Source organism: Apium graveolens, chromosome 7, assembly GCF_009905375.1.
Source record: "Apium graveolens cultivar Ventura chromosome 7, ASM990537v1, whole genome shotgun sequence".
NCBI lineage: Eukaryota > Viridiplantae > Streptophyta > Magnoliopsida > Apiales > Apiaceae > Apium > Apium graveolens.
Genome location: NC_133653.1, coordinates 89,350,071 through 89,366,476, shown reverse-complemented (window position 1 = coordinate 89,366,476; position 16,406 = coordinate 89,350,071). Strand labels below are relative to the sequence as shown.

Sequence of the window (16,406 nt, the reverse complement as noted above, 5' to 3'; positions counted from 1 at the left end):
CTCAGAGAAATGGCAAAGTGCCATGAAATCCGAAATGGAATCTATATATACCAACCAAGTATGGACTTTGGTTGAAGCACTTGAGGGTGTGAAGCCTATTGAGTACAAATGGGTATACAAAAGAAAGATTGGAGCAGATGGCCAGGTGGAGACCTATAAGGCCAGGCTCGTGGCAAAAGGATTCAAACAAAGGCAAGGGATTGACTTTGATGAAACTTTTTCACCTGTAGCCCTGTTAAAATCAATTCGGATTTTGCTTGCGATTGCTGCTTACTACGACTATGAGATCTGGCAAATGGACGTGAAAACGCCCTTCCTCAATGGGAAACTTGAAGAGGATGTGTATATGACACAGCCAGAGGGTTTTCTTTCCAAGGGAAATGAACACCTAGTGTGTAAGATGCTACGAACCATATATGGTTTATAGCAAGCTTCTTGTAGATGGAACATCCGTTTTGATGAGACAATCAAAGAGTTTGGTTTTATCAAAAACATAGATGAACCATGTGTCTACAAGAAGGTTAGTGGGAGCGCGGTAACACTTCTTGTATTGTATGTGGATGACATACTTCTTATAGGAAATATTTTTGAGATGCTTTCATCTGATTAGGGAGATTGTTGAAAAAGGAGATATCAACATCAAGAGAGTTGACACACATAACAACATAGCAGACACTCTAACAAAGCCACTTTCTCAAAGTCACTTTAATCGTCATAAAGACGAGATGGGTATTAGATACCAGAGTGATTGGCTTTAGTACAAGTGGGAGATTGAAAGAGATGTGTCCTAAGTCCAATCATGTATGATGATTTAGGAATAACTTTTATGTAATCTGTTTTGATTTCATTGATATTAATAAAAGACTTGTTTTGGTTTTATTGCGGGCTTTATCTATTTAAGTGTTTAAATAAGATATACCATAGTTTAGAATAAAGCTTTTTATGGATTATGATGAGATCATAATAATGAGACCTAAAAGATGATAACTCTGAACTTAAATATTTCCTGGTCGTAGGATTACTAACTGGTAATTAGTAATCCGCAAAGATCGGTACATACTATGCTTGCTTCATTATGAAGGATGTCTGTTCTCATAGACATTTGTGTGGTGACACTATAGCTAGTATGTTGGTGCTTATTATAGAATAAGTTCACTGAACATGACTCACACAGCTGAACAACTGATGAAGTTCACTCACGTGTCAGCAGATGTTCACATAGTGATAGTTGTACAAGTATCCTTAGACTTGAGGTCATCATAGTCATCTTGTGTACACTGAACTATACTTTGGTTTAGTTCTTAGTCTCCAGGGACAATAATAAGGACTCTACTGGGTGTAGGAATTTGTACACGAAGATAGTGTATGATCAATAAAGGATCTACCCCTTCCAGTGAAAGAAGAAAATGTTCAATGCTGATCCACTTATGCTAGTTCAGGAATATCTGGCCAGAGTGAATGAAATTAGAAAGGAGTTTCTAATTCATATTAATTAGAACTAAGCATAGTGAATGGGAAAACATATGATTAAATAAGATAGGCTTGACACGAGTTCCATGCCTTGTATTTAATCATGACATTGTAGGGTAGAAGGAATTAATTGCACGGTAACTATTCACTGAATTGGTTCTTGGTATTCTAAGCTGGTGAATTCGTATTATCCGCATAGTCGCGATATGCTGAGAAGTATCCCTCACGATGTAGAATAAACATGAATAATTTATTAATTAATCATCTTTAATAAATTAGAGAATTTATATAAATAATGATAAAATAGTTTTATTATTATTTATTTCTACTACCGGCTTAATATTGAACTCACAGGGTCACACCATAAAAGAGAATGATTTAATGGTGGAGGAATTAATTAATAATGGCTGGTAATTATTTATTTGTGAAATAAATAATTAATTAGCGAATTTAATAATTGATTAAATGAGATTTAATTAATTAAGAAAAGTTCTTAATATTATTAATTAAGAATTTAATTTTGGAAATTAAATCAAGTGAGAGAATTATTTTTCTAAAGTGTTTAGAAAAGGGATTAATGATTAAAAGGTGTTTTAATTATTAGTTAATTGGTTAATAAGAATAATCAATTAAAGGGTTAATAATAATAATATTTTATGGGAAAATTTTCAGCTGAAAATTTTGCCTATAAATATACTATTATAAACCCTATTTGCCTTAACCTAAAAAGTTAAGCAAAACCTGATTCTCCCACCCCTTCCTCCTCCATTACATTGATCTCTTGGTGGATACCGGTGGAGTACTTCGCACTTGAGGAGCAGCTGCTAGGGATCTCTGCTCTTCGTTCTTGGATCGCTTATAAAGGTTAGAAATCGATCCCATATGATTTAATCACGATTTGTATGCCTTTATTTGGATTTTATATCAAGAAAATTGTTTTACCTTGCTTCTGTGATATATAAAATCCTACAACAAACCTGGACAATTCCTCAAACTTACTCTCATAATCAGCTACTGACATATTCCCATGCTTTAACTCCAGCAACTTCAATTCCATTTGATCCTGAATAAACTGAGGAAAATACTTCTCTAGAACAACTCCTTGAATCTATCCCAGGCAATAACATCCGTACCTTCAAATGTCCTAACAGTTTCCCACCAGTAGGTGGCATCATTCTTCAAATAGTAACTTGCAAACTCAGTTCTCTACACCTCTCCCACCTTGACTAAAGCAAATGATTCTCTATCTCCTTTAACCAAACTCTCGCTTCAATTGGATCTAAAGAACCTTTGAATTCCAGTGAATTCACCACCTGAAAAGTCTTAAAAGTTACCCGAGGATTATTTGTCTCTGTTGTTGTTGAGTCAGATTGACTATTTGTTGAACCAAGATCTGAAGAATCTGGGCTACAGTTGGGTCTATGGGACCTGGATTGGCATTCCGGTTATTGTTGTCTTGGTTGTTGTTGTTGGATTCTTCATTCTGGTTGGTAGAACGGGTATTTCTTCTGAGAGGCATTTTCTGTAAAGAATCAAACAACTTATTTAGCTTTTAAATCAAATCCTTTTTATAAAAAGTTTTTGTAAAACAGAAATATCTCTTTTTGAAAACATTTGTAATGGTTGAACTAAGTAATTGCACGCTTCTTTACAGAATTTAAACAATCAAGGGGATAGGGTGCATGTTATCACAAGAGTTTATAACCGGTGCAGTAAATAAAGCAAGATAAAACAGGTGCAGTAATGTAAATGACAATGCTGGAAAAGGAAAAGTACTGATATATATACAAACCAAAAGCAAGCGTGAAAACGCTTGAACAAAAGCAAAAGGTATAACAGGCCTACACACTAGTCATCAAGTCTAGTCTATATATACAAACCAAAAGTCTGTTGATACACACTACACACTAATATACATATAACAACTGTCACAGCAAGTCTAGTCTCTGACACCTCTCTGGCCCACCCCATAAAAGCATATGGGGCCACATACTAACAAGTAGCTCCATGCAGTCTAGCCTCAAGTACCCTCCGGGTCACATGAATCTCCTCTTGAAGCTCCCTCGCACTCCTGTCAACATCTATGGTCCTCGCAATATGCTGTAGCTCCTGAATCTGTGCCAACAGGGCCTCTTGCTCCAAAAGAAGAGCCTCATACCGATAATATGGGACAGGGCATGGAGTAAACTGGAAAGATGAACCCGCAACTGAAGGCCCAGTAGAGTCAGAACCAGCCGGTAGGGGTCCTCAAATAGGTGGCCTCATTCCAGGGGGTGGAATAGCTCGCAATGGTGCAGCCGTCACAACATGAGGTAATATAGCTAACACTGGTGGAAGAGCAGGACGTAGATTAGATGACGGTCCTTCAACTGAAGGCTCATAATAATCAGATGGTATAGGAATAATAGAATCTGCCATCGCTGCAATCTAAAAATCACATCACAAGATAAGAATCTCGAATCACAACACGAATCATACCAAAACCTACTATACAGTCGCACTCATCCCCTCAACGTTCTATCTTTCTATTTCTTACTCTTAATCCTAACCCTCTCCTCATTCATTAAAATCTAGGCTTGTGTCGGTGACTTATAACCTGTAGCTCTGGTACCAAAACCTGTAACGCCCTCCAAACCCAGGTCAGAAGTTCGGGGTTCACAACACACACACACACAATATATATAAACCTGCTTATAAAAAAATATATAAGCAATGACCTTACTTACCATAATCCACGGATCGCAACAGGTTAAAGTATGCACACAAGCCACATCCTTATATACATTACAAAACGTACCAAATCCCAACGAGTTTAACTTACATCTGAAAATAAAATATTCTTACAAACTTTTAAACTCAAAACTAAAAAAAAGTCTTCAGCTAGCTTATTCCGTCTCAACCTGGAATCCTAGATCGCACACTTGTCTTGGGATCCTCGCTACCAACGGTTTCCTTCTTAAGTGGAAAAGAACATAAACAAATTCGCAAGAGTGAGCTAACTAGCTCAGCAAGTCACAGTGACAATACTGAGATTACACAATGATTAAATGAAATGATTTAAGGTATCAAGTTTCTTGTTAAGTAATGATTAGAATTGGATATACACTTTTTTTAAAAAACCAAGGTTAGGCTGCTGATCAGTCACGTACCAACCCCGAGCAAGGCACACAGCTCTGCTCTATATATTGGATCCAAGGCACACATTGGCCTAATACGACCACGAATCTGGTCTAACCACGAATCTGGTCCATATTTAGAAAATAATCCAATTCTTTAACAATAAAAGAATAAACAATGCAAATCAATAAACAGAATCATAAATAACATTCATCTCAAAGCATAAGGTGATTCATAACACCATAAGGTATAACAAGATGTGTATAAGGATTGAATTCCAGTCTATAAAAGAATCCGATAATAGAAGAACAAGGGTTTGATGATTACAAGGTATAAAGGTTTGTATGTTAAGAAAATCCAAATCAGTGATCTGTATATGGAATAAATGTATTTGTGGAGTAGTATCGTATATCTATGGTTCGTATCTGGGAATTCAACAATCGATGGTTTATAAAGATTAAGGCTTACGGCTCAAAGATCAATAAATAGAATCAGGGTTTAGGGTTAAGTACTTCAACGCACTTGTAATATATAAAACAGAACTATTTCAAATACATATCAAGATGGTTCAAGAATTACTTGCCTTATCTCAACTGGCTTCACTTCACTTGCTCTCGTCTATCGTTTCTATTCACTGACTATCTATTTTCCCTTTCTACGCCTTGCTTCCTCTGTTAGACATCACAAGCATCTATCAATACTCATTCTCACTTTATTCTATTCGTTACAAGCTTCTATCTACCCTTAGTTTCACCCAAATCCGACATACGGATTGAAAGTTGCGATAAAAACCGTCAAACAATAAACACATAAGCATATTATACATCAATCATATCACATATAGCACATAACACGTAAGATATTCGATAAAAATAACATTTCAAAGAAGATTCGGGGTTAAAATAATTTTTCGTGTAATTAATACGAATTTTTGAACATTTTTCAAAATTTAAACGGTAATTTCGATGTCTTCCCCGACGTCACCGGCGGCGACGCGGCGGCTACACCGCCGGCCGGCTCGATTTCGCTCCGTTCTTCCCCAAAAACTGCAGATCTCTTCCTCTCGATGCTAGCAATCACTTTATGTAATCAGTTTTTACAAACATTCAACATGTTGGCCAGATTTTTGGCCGATAAATAAGAACGCCGCAGTTACCCTAATTTTCCGGCGAGCTCGATTTACATATCCTCTGTTCACGAAACTTATACCAATCAATTGGTCTTTCGACGATCTATTTAATGATATCAACTAATTGAACTAATAACACCTGGGTTAAAAACGACCAAATTTCATTCAAGAACAATCAAGAACATTCAAACCCTAATTTTAATAATTCGAGAATCAAACTCAATTTTCTATATGTTATTGAACTCCAAATTCAACATTTGATATACCAAAATGACCAGAATTAAATTATCTACAACATGCAAGCATCAAATTACACAAACAACATTAAATTAAAAATTCATAATTAAACCCAAATTAATTCGAATTTAATAAAAATATAGGAAAATACCTATGATTTTTGCAGTGAAATTGATTATGGAATCTGAAAGTACTCTTCACAAGCTTTGTTTTGACTACTCACATGCTTTATTTCGATATCGATAACGCCTTCGTTTTTAGGTTTGATTCTCAAGAACACGATGAATTTTAGGGTTTTTCTCTGAAAATTATATATTTTTACTGTTTGATAATGATTATCTGTACAAAATAAAATACGGTAAGGGCTATTTATATTTACAGACTATTGGTACCCCGTTAGATCATATCGGATATAAAACTAGAATACTTAATCATTAAGTATTAACAAAACTGATCCCATTCTATACCAGTTTTGGGATAATTATCAAAACCAGGTTTTTTGTAAATACAGTCTTGGTCTCAACGCTTTGGTTACACGAATTACGAGAAGATAATATAATAGTTTAATCAAAACATCCCGTTTCTAAAAAATACGGGGTTTATCGATTTACCTAAACGAATATTGCATCGAAAATTTTACGTCGGGACCCACACAGGTAAAACCGTACTCCAGATTGAAAAAGTCAAAAGATGAAAAATGCTCAGAATAATCATATTAGGTTAGAAAGGAGTTTTCTCGAGACTTTCGGGTTGTAAAAACGTAAAAACGGTTGAAGTTGGACGATTCCCGATTAAACAAAATAGTTTATAATTACTCGGAAAAATAATTTATTAAATTCATAAATCCTTTATAAAATTATATAACAACATATAAATTAATAGAAAAATATCTAAATTATCTATACTTTATTTTGGATATACAAAAATTAAAATACTCAAATTTTATCACATATAAACATCCAAACACATATTCCAATTCACAGATAATTCACCAAAATTCACATAATAATCATTGAATATTTATTTATTGACAAAAATAATTACACAATATATCTCGGATATTACATGACTTGCCTCACATTGATACGGGGACATGACTCCTCACCTATTAATATGAGTATAGTACTACACTTGGTGATATGGTGGTAGGCCACTCATCCTATTATTATGATTTGAGGACACGAGTGATATTATGAGAGGACTCCGAAGGAAGGACAATAGAAGGGGTTAGGGTTGACTCTAGCCCCATTCAAAATCCAACAGACCATGAGCATGCATGCCTTAGTTACAATCCATCTCCGGTAGGAGTTAAAAAGCAGCCCATATGATTAAATTATTGGGACGCAATTATACACATCAATCTATTCATCAAGCCTATTCAACCCGTTACAATCTAATTAAACAAAATGACATTTGCAGTTCAATTAAGATTTTATTTTAAAATTTTGTTTCTTATTCATCCCAATTTTATTTTTAGGCTTTGGGTCTTGATTTTAATAATACCAATTGCAATTTGTTTCTTATTTGCTTTAATTTTTGTTTTTAACATGTGGGGTGCTGATACTTTATGTTTTTATTGAAATTTTGTAATAAAAAACCTTAAAAAAAATCTTTGAGGTATGTTATGAGTTGGGATCCGGAGGTTTTAATTCTTGTAATAATAGTTGATGGAACATAGTTTGTATTTTATACCAACTTTTTAATTTTTTTTTGCCATAAACTAGTATCATTATTACTTACTCTACATGCATCTTAAATTACAAATTAATTGCTTGAATAAACTTATGAATAAATTATTTGTCCCCGAGGACTCCTCATGTAGTGTAAGGACATGACTCCCCTCGTATTGAGAGGTGGACATGATTTTCTTTCCGTTGAGAAGTGGACAAGACTCCATTGACCCCCTCCTACGAGGACTCGAGCGATATTAAGAGAGGACTTCACTATGGTAGTGGTGGTAGTGCGATGACATGACTTTCCTCGTGTTGCGAGGTTCATGTTGAGAGGTTGACATGATTTTCTTTTTGTTGGGAGGTGGACAAGACTCATTTTCTGTTGAATAGGTGGACATGACTCATCTCATGGTAAAAGGTGGACATGACTCACATTCTAGTAGTCTTGGTAATAGGTGGAAATGATTACTTTCGTTTGCATATTACCACGCGTCATCGAGCGAGTTCATGGCGAATATAGTGATACACGTCTTTGTCTATATATAATTACGAGAGCTCCACTATAATTCTGAGTCTATTTAATTTAACCCAATTTTATGATATACAAACGATTGACTTACCATGTATAAGTTTAATAATTCTCGTAATGGATCTGTTTAGTGCCAATGTCCATATTTGTTGTTATAGCTTGTAATTGTTATACAAGGTTTCTTTTAATATATTTTAACTACTTTCTCATGCAATTGATTTTATATTTTTAGTAGTTTTTCTACTTTTAATTTTATATATATTTTGATCATGTTAATTATCCTCCATAACAACATTGATATGAATAATTTTTTTTTGTTAAACTTTCATATTTATGAAATTATTATATAACCAATATTTAATTAGTGAGAGTAATAGGTATTTAATTAATGGTATGTATTTTTTATAACTACTAATATATGTTGTTTTGATAAGAAGGTTTCTAAAATTTACTTCATCTATAACTACTAATATATGTTGTTTTGATAAAAATTTACTTCATCTATTTTGATATATGTTGTTTTGATAAGCAGGTTTTTAAAATTTACTCGACTAAAGTTTCATATAGCTCAGGACCCACGTTAGTACAGTTTGTCGAGCATTCTTAGACATTAATCCCACGTTTTTGATGGGTATAGTGCTGCTATCGTTCTGATCCGTCTTGATGTAGTGAATTAGTGATCCTGATAAGATAATGAATTGGTGATCCTGATAAGATAGTAAATTAGTGATCCTGCAATGAGTCACGTTGAACATGCGCTGCAATGCTCAACGATTGTAATTAACTTTTAGTTAAAGACTTTGCTTATAAATGAAGGTACACATTTCTATTAATCAGCACAAACAAGACTGACAGAAAAGATCAATGGAACAGCCTTTCCGTTTCTTAGCATTCGCTGTTTTTGTTTTATTAATGTTTTGCATGATATTTCATGTTGTTTATGATTTGTGCCTAAAACCTAAATTCCTCCGAGCAAATCTTTTAAAGCAAGGAATTGATGGCCCAAAGCCTACTCTTATTCTAGGAAATACTCCTGATATACGAAAATTTGAGTGCAAGGAACTGGAATCAGATACGCTAATTTACAATACAAACGAGCCCAAGTCACTTGACTTTTTGTCTATAGTACTGCTTCCTCATATCGGTCAATGGACCAAGCAATTTGGTATGTTTGATCCTTCTACCTCTAAACTTTTAATTTTTATAGATTTGACATTCTTCGCTAATACAAGTTTGCGGTTGGGAGTTCCTCTCACTTATGCTTTAGAGATTAATGTTAATGTCAATGACAGGGAAAACTTTCTCTTTTGCCTTGGGAAAGACACAATTTTTGTATATAGGAGACGGTGAGTTGGTGCGAGAGATGAGTCATTGCAAATCATTAGACTTGGGGAAGCCATCTTACATGCGTAAGGAACGCGGACCTCTACTCGGCAAGGGTATTTTCACGACGAGTGGAGAAGCTTGGTTGCACCAGAGAAAAACCATTGCTCCTACTTTCTATGCGGACAAAGTCAAGGTTTAATTACCGTGCTTAAATAACATTTAGACTTTTTATTTAGAACACAGTGAAGTGTAAGCGCAGAAGAAGCAGCCCAAACGTGTTTGAAATATTGTAAATTAACACTATATATGTCTTAATTGATCAGAACATGCTTAGCATAGTGCTTGAATCGGGGAACACACTTGTTAAATCATGGGCGAAATTGGTTGAAAACGAGAGCGGGATTGCTGATATAAGAATTGACGATTATGTGAAGACTTTCACGTCAAGTACATTCTCGAATATCATGTTTGGCAGATATGAATCTGCAGAAAAAGTCTTGTTTTCCAAATGCAGGGATCTCATGGAAATTTCTGGATCACCGAAAATAATAGATGGCCGTCCTTTCTACAGGTGAGGAGCCCCAGGCTCCATAAAAAATTAGTATTTATGTAGAAGAATTTCTGGATTTTGTTTCTTTTACAATCAGTACTCACTAAATTGCAGATATTTTCCAACCAAGATACATAGACAGCAATGGAAACTAGAAAAGGAGATATACCGGATTATTAAAGATATTGAAATGAAATATAGGAGTGAGGGTGAAAGCATGATACAAACTCTTGTAGACGGTGCTAAGCATGGGAAGCTAGGGTCAGCTACACCTGAACAATTTATAGTTGATAACTGCAAGGAGCTTTGCATTGTAGCAATGGAAGTTCCGGGCATCACTGCAATTTGGGGTCTAATGTTACTGGCATTGCATCCGGAATGGCAAGCACGTGCTCGTGCTGAGGTTTTGGAAATTTGTGGTGGCCAGATTTTAGATTTCGAAAAGCTTGGCAGGATGAAAATAGTATGTCTCTCGCTATCTATTTATCAATTGCTCCTCTCGTAACTATGACGCTAAACTAAACTACAACGCTAAACACTAATCTTTTGGGACCTGGATGTGTACAACCTCAAAAACTCATAGTCCTTTGACATGTAAATGTACATTTAAAGTTACCTTTATTTTGCTTATTTAACATAGACCTCGAAACCATGAATATATGACAAATATTGCACAATTTGAACTGATTTAGAGTGTACTTCCTCTAACATTAAAGTTCTATACCTATTTATTTTCTGCAGTTGAAAATGATAATTCAAGAAATTTTAAGGCTTTATTCAGGAGTAGGATTTACAGCACGAGAGGCACTAGCAGATGTACAAATTGGGAAGGTGTGTGTTCCAAAAGGAGTCAACATTTGGATATGGCCAGCAGCTCTGCACCGAGACCCTGAGCTCTGGGGTTCAGATGCTCTCAAGTTCAATCCAGAGAGATTTGCTAATGGAATTTCAGGAGCCTGTAAAATCCCGCAGGCATTTATGCCATTTGGCCTTGGCCCACGAACATGTCCTGGAATGAACCTAGGCATGATGTTGCTCAAAGTTATGTTTGCGCAGATTTTGGTAAAATTCTCCTTCTCCCTCTCGCCTAATTATCAACACGTTCCCAAGTTTGATGTACTTCTAGAGCCCAAGGATGGAGTTAAACTCCTTGTGCGCAGGGTTTGATTTTCTAAAAGAATATCGTTTAAGTGTTCAACTTTTACCAGTGTGCTCCCATTGTATACAGAACGGAATATAGTTAAGTGTTCAACTTTTACCGGTGTGCTGCCATCGTATAAATAACGGTTGTACAGTGTTGGATATATTCGTAGTGTGAAGTAAAAAATAAGTAAAAGTTGTATTAATAATAAGTATAATTTAAAATGTTACCTGTATATTAACTTTGAAATACAGAAAATTGACCATCACATCATGTGGAATTATCTCTCATGAAGAGAAAATTTTAATTTTTGTGTAAGTATTGCAGAAATATGTTCTTGAAACCACCACACAGAGAACTTGAGCTAAAAATATTCAGTTGGACAACCAAACATGTTTACGGTACTCTGCAAGTGCCCATAATGGATATATGTTTCTATACTCTGCATAGTGTAACATGCAGTTCTTCATGTAGACTCCTGTGATTTCCTGTAATTTTGCATCAAATGTTTGTATTGAAACTACAAAAACCGAGAAGAAAAGGAAAGGCGAGAGAGAACTTGATCTACCTGCTGAGGAAAATCTCCATTTTCCATTTGTGCATTAATCAACAACTTTGCTGCTCTATGTAACGGGGTCGGATCTCTCTTAGCCTGGTTTTTAGTAAGAGAAAAAAAAGTTATAATTAATCCCAATGAACTATTACTCTATAAATACATTTTGCTGAGAACCACATATATTAATACTTTCCTGTCCGCCACGGATGAGGCCAAGCATGGCCCAAGATGTTTGCACTAAATTTGTCCGATCATCGGCCAATGGAACAAATTTCTGTTAAAAGAAGGCATCAAGATAAGCAAGGAGAATTAAAAAGAAGTATTATTGAACCGTGTGTAGCTGTATGTTGAGTAACCAGCTCATCTAAAATCTTAAGCTGTTCAGAACTAAGACCCAACCATCCCAACATTCTCACAATTTAATGTGGATACTAAAGACAATTAATGCCCCAAAGATGGGCGCCGGTGTTCCACTCTTCGACCCATAAATGGGCTTTCGAGTGAGGGAGAGTGTTAAATATATGATCCTATTGGGGCATTCCTCTAACAATTTAAGATTTTAGATGACCTGGTTACTCAACACTGTAGGCGTGAGGAGTATTCATATTTTTGATCCTTTTTTAATGGTTTTTACTTGTGATTTGTAGAATTGGCCTTCGTTTATTTATAAACAACCGTTTAGAACCGGTTTCTGTAAAATGGCGTTATTTGTGATGCACTGTAAGCAAGTACCTCGCTTGGACATGACTCAAAACTCTCTCCCCAACCACCCTCTTCATTCTGCGTCGATAGGAAAAATTGAACACCTTTGCGTACTGATTCACTGTTATCATATGTCTTCCCAACTGAGGCTAACCCTGATAGCGCATAATATGTGCCATACAAAAAGCAAATGCCCCAGTAACCATACCTGTTGAAGTTTGTTTTACTTACTGCTAGTGCTCTACAAATAAGTTTATATTTAAAAATATAAAGTTCGTGAGTATTCCAAGAGCAGTACTCACCACGAACCATTTGGATATTGCTTTCCTTCAAGATACCGTACAGCTTTTGCCACAGAAAGATTTATTTCTTTTGCTTTGTAACCTTGGTGCAACTTTCTAAATGCTACTAGAGCTTGGATTATAGAGGCAGTGCATTCAACATGCCTAAAATACGGCATCATCATATTTATCAGTAGTTCCGAAGGGAAGAAAATGAGAAAACTAGGATAAAGATCTTACTCTTTTTCTACAACAATGTCAGCAAAAATCTCTGAAGGATTCAACATCTGGGGGCAGAAGTAAATTTTCAAGGTTTAACCATCAGAGTTAAAGATGAAGTACTTTATCAAGTCAGAAATGTAGGTCATTTCAGAAGTTACCACAAAGATTACCTGCAAATATGGTTGTGGAACTGCTGGCTCCCAAACAGCGAAACCGCCACTGTCAGGACTCTGCAACAAAGGAGAAAAAGGATCTGATGATTAATCTTAACCAATTAACTCAGGTACTATTTCAAATTCATCTATATTCACAAGAATAGATAACTCTACTCATACTTGTAGGTAGAGAAGGACTTCTATGGCATCATGTAATCTTTCTACATCAACCTTATGTCCTGCTATTTCCTCTGGCATTTGGGAAAATAACAGTAGACACTGCAGGGATAACAAGAACATTTATTTAAAAATCTCAAAAGTGAATTGGCATCACTACAATCTTATAAATGATATACCTTCAGTGCTTCAGCAGTGCAGTCAGAGACAACCCAGCCCTGGTCTTGATCTGAGAAAGTCCACGATCCTTTAGTGAATTTACGACACATACTTTCAAAATCTCCGGATGGGTTTTCTGTTACCTAAAATTTAGCGGTACACATTTAACAGATACATACTTATTGGGAAGAATATTGAGTTATTTTCAGATACATACTTTAACATATGCATTCTGAAATTTGCAGAGTACATCCCATTAGTGTTAAACTCATTTTCAGATTGCAACCCATGTGCACTTTTGCGTTAAGTCCCTCAGTTACCTTTAGTTAACTTTGTTAAAGTTGTTAAAATATACTCCTAAAGCATAGACTAACAACTCGAAGATAATTAGAAAATAGAACCATTAAGCCATAGGAATAATCATGCTAATATAAAATACAATAACGAATTTAAAGGACTTGAAATTTTATGTAGGGGAAAACCTGAGATTCTTTTATATAGAAATGTGCCTTTTTGAGAGAATCTCCATATTCTTCAATCATATCAGTTTCCATGATTGCTTGACTTGCGAGAACACAGTCCCACAGTTGACTTCCAAAGCTCTGCATTTTCATGCCATCCTCAGCCAGCCACAAGTAGTCAGGAACTCTAGCAAGGTGGTATTTGAACTCATCGCCATTAGGATTCTCAGCCCACCAGCCATCATTTCTAAACTCTGAATTAAAAAAAAAAAACCCAAAAGGTCACACAGTTTACCGTGTTAAATTTCATTTTCAAGTCTTTCATGTTTAATATGACCTAACCTTTTCTATGCATCCATGAGTTATATATCTGCTCGCTTCTGCTCCATAGCGCATTAGTTCCATCGCTCTTTTCAGACCTCTCTTTCGTATTTTGTTAAAAGGCCAGCAGTTGATGATTGGTTCACTGAGGTAGTAAAGTCCATCCCATAGCAGATCTTGTACAAAGCTACGAGGGTAGTACAGATCCTGTTTGCAGCAGTTATGCCTCTGCTTGTTCCAATTTATATCTTCATAAGGAATCGGGTAAATTTCTTGTCTTAAAGTTAACACAAGGTCAGTGATTGGTCCATGATATCTTCTCCCATACAAATAGGACATGGGCATGTAACTTGTACGGCAGTAGCACCACATTTTGGCTGCAATTCAACCACAAAACTGAACTTTATTAAATATATCACACATTCTGGACTAGAAAGGCAAAACAGATTACCGGCCATCATATTAAATTACCTGGATGAAAAGGAAAAGCTGCAGGAAACAACCAGAACTCTGGGGGTAATGGGTTACACCCTTCCCACTCGTAAACTCCAAGAACCTTCCAAACAAAATTACCCAAAAATACCGCAAGTTTAAGAACAATAGACTAAAACAATTTAATACCAATTTCCTATTGTGGCATATTATGATCACAGAAACATAATTACGCTATTGTTGTAAAGAGAATGGTCTTCACTGGCCCTGCTTATATTAAAACTATTACCGAGAGATAAGTCTTTCCCCAAGAGGGTATAGAAGATGCACCACCATGATCTAGGATCCACTTTCTTGCTCTATCAACTGCACCATTCCCGTCATTTGGTCCCTCTCCGAGCAACCTTAGTGCGACATAGCTGAGCGCTGAGCCAATCATGGTGCTGTGACCCTCAATATAGAGACCCCATCCACCATCGTTGTTCTGTAAAAGACATCACTTGTTTAACTATTTAAAGTGATCTAGGCCGTAATCTACTGCATGTAACCTATAATAATAATCTTTTAATCTTACTTGGTGATTGTATATATAACGAATGATCTCCTTCCTGTGTTCTTGAGTTAGAACTACATTCATTGTTCCACTGATGTACAAGGAAATAATCTGCAAATTTTGTGATCTAATAATTAGTAAGATACATGCATGTTGTCAGTAAAAACAAAAAATGTGAAAGTGAATCACTTATTACTCGTTAAATACTAGTTAACAAATTTCATGATTTAATATTCTTGCAAAGATCTGATAACTTCATTATTTTAAATGCTACGGCTATCTATAAGTAACACTTACAAGGGGCGGTGTATAAAACATGGAACCTGCATTTTCAGCTGGCCAGTGACCGTCGTGTGCTTGGATAGCACGATTTAGGCGAATAGCTTTCTTCACAGCTGTGGTTGCTGCTTCATAGTTCACTTCTTCGTGTTCTCCTAGTCTGACTGGTTGTAGGCTCAAAAGATCAATCCCACTCTCCTTGATAAGCTAAGCACGATAAATGAAATCATCAAAGCTCGGCGCTTTAAGCTAACAACTCGAAAGCTAATATACAAGGCATGAATAGTAAGAGCAAGTTCTGTTAGTTACCTGCATCCTCATAAGCAGATCGCCACAGGCGTGAACTCCTTTCTTCATGCAGTTATATTAGAAGAAATCTCGAGCTCTTTCAACCTCTTGTCGCTCTTCTGGTGTTCCTGCATCTGGTTGGAATTCCCATATCTGCCTTCCAACAAAGTTGTTGGTGCTATACAAATATGGTTTGCCACCCTCTGCAATCTTTAGCTTCCACATCTTCTGTTTGCTACTAATTTATGCTAAACCTCGTGGAGTGGAATACTCTATATATAGACGTGCACCTTCGCCTATCAAACCTCCTGTATGTTAATCAGATCTATTACTAGTTTCTAGTAGTTAAGGCAATAGTAGTTGAATAGTAAGTGGTTGAGCACTTGGGGAGTTTTCAGATTTTCAGCTTGTTCAAATACCAAACCACCTGTGTGCTTCATCTATTCTTATATTGTGATGTAAGAACACAAGCCATTACTATTCTTATCTATTCTTATGTGGAAAACTAATTTCTCAAAATCATTTCCTGAGGTAATATCTATTCTTTCCATTTTACACAACCTTTTACACCCTAAGAACTCTTCCTTCACATCAATTCTTATATTTACTGCATAAAATCTCAGTTTCACGGTACCCCTCTTGATTTCT

The 16,406-nt window shown here is 35.8% G+C and overlaps 1 protein-coding gene and 1 pseudogene across 1 annotated transcript; one reads left to right on the top strand and one right to left on the bottom strand.

The window, feature by feature from the left end:
* Window positions 1-8,985: 8,985 nt before the first annotated feature.
* On the top strand, window positions 8,986-11,289 carry LOC141671148 (cytochrome P450 714C2-like). The gene is made up of 5 exons (XM_074477281.1): window positions 8,986-9,320; window positions 9,448-9,674; window positions 9,805-10,052; window positions 10,146-10,494; window positions 10,773-11,289. The coding sequence occupies exons 1-5, from the start codon at window positions 9,020-9,022 to the stop codon at window positions 11,196-11,198; spliced, it is 1,551 nt and encodes a 516-aa protein (XP_074333382.1). The 5' UTR covers window positions 8,986-9,019; the 3' UTR covers window positions 11,199-11,289.
* LOC141671147 (dammarenediol II synthase-like) lies at window positions 11,162-16,027 on the bottom strand (annotated as a pseudogene).
* Window positions 16,028-16,406: the final 379 nt, after the last annotated feature.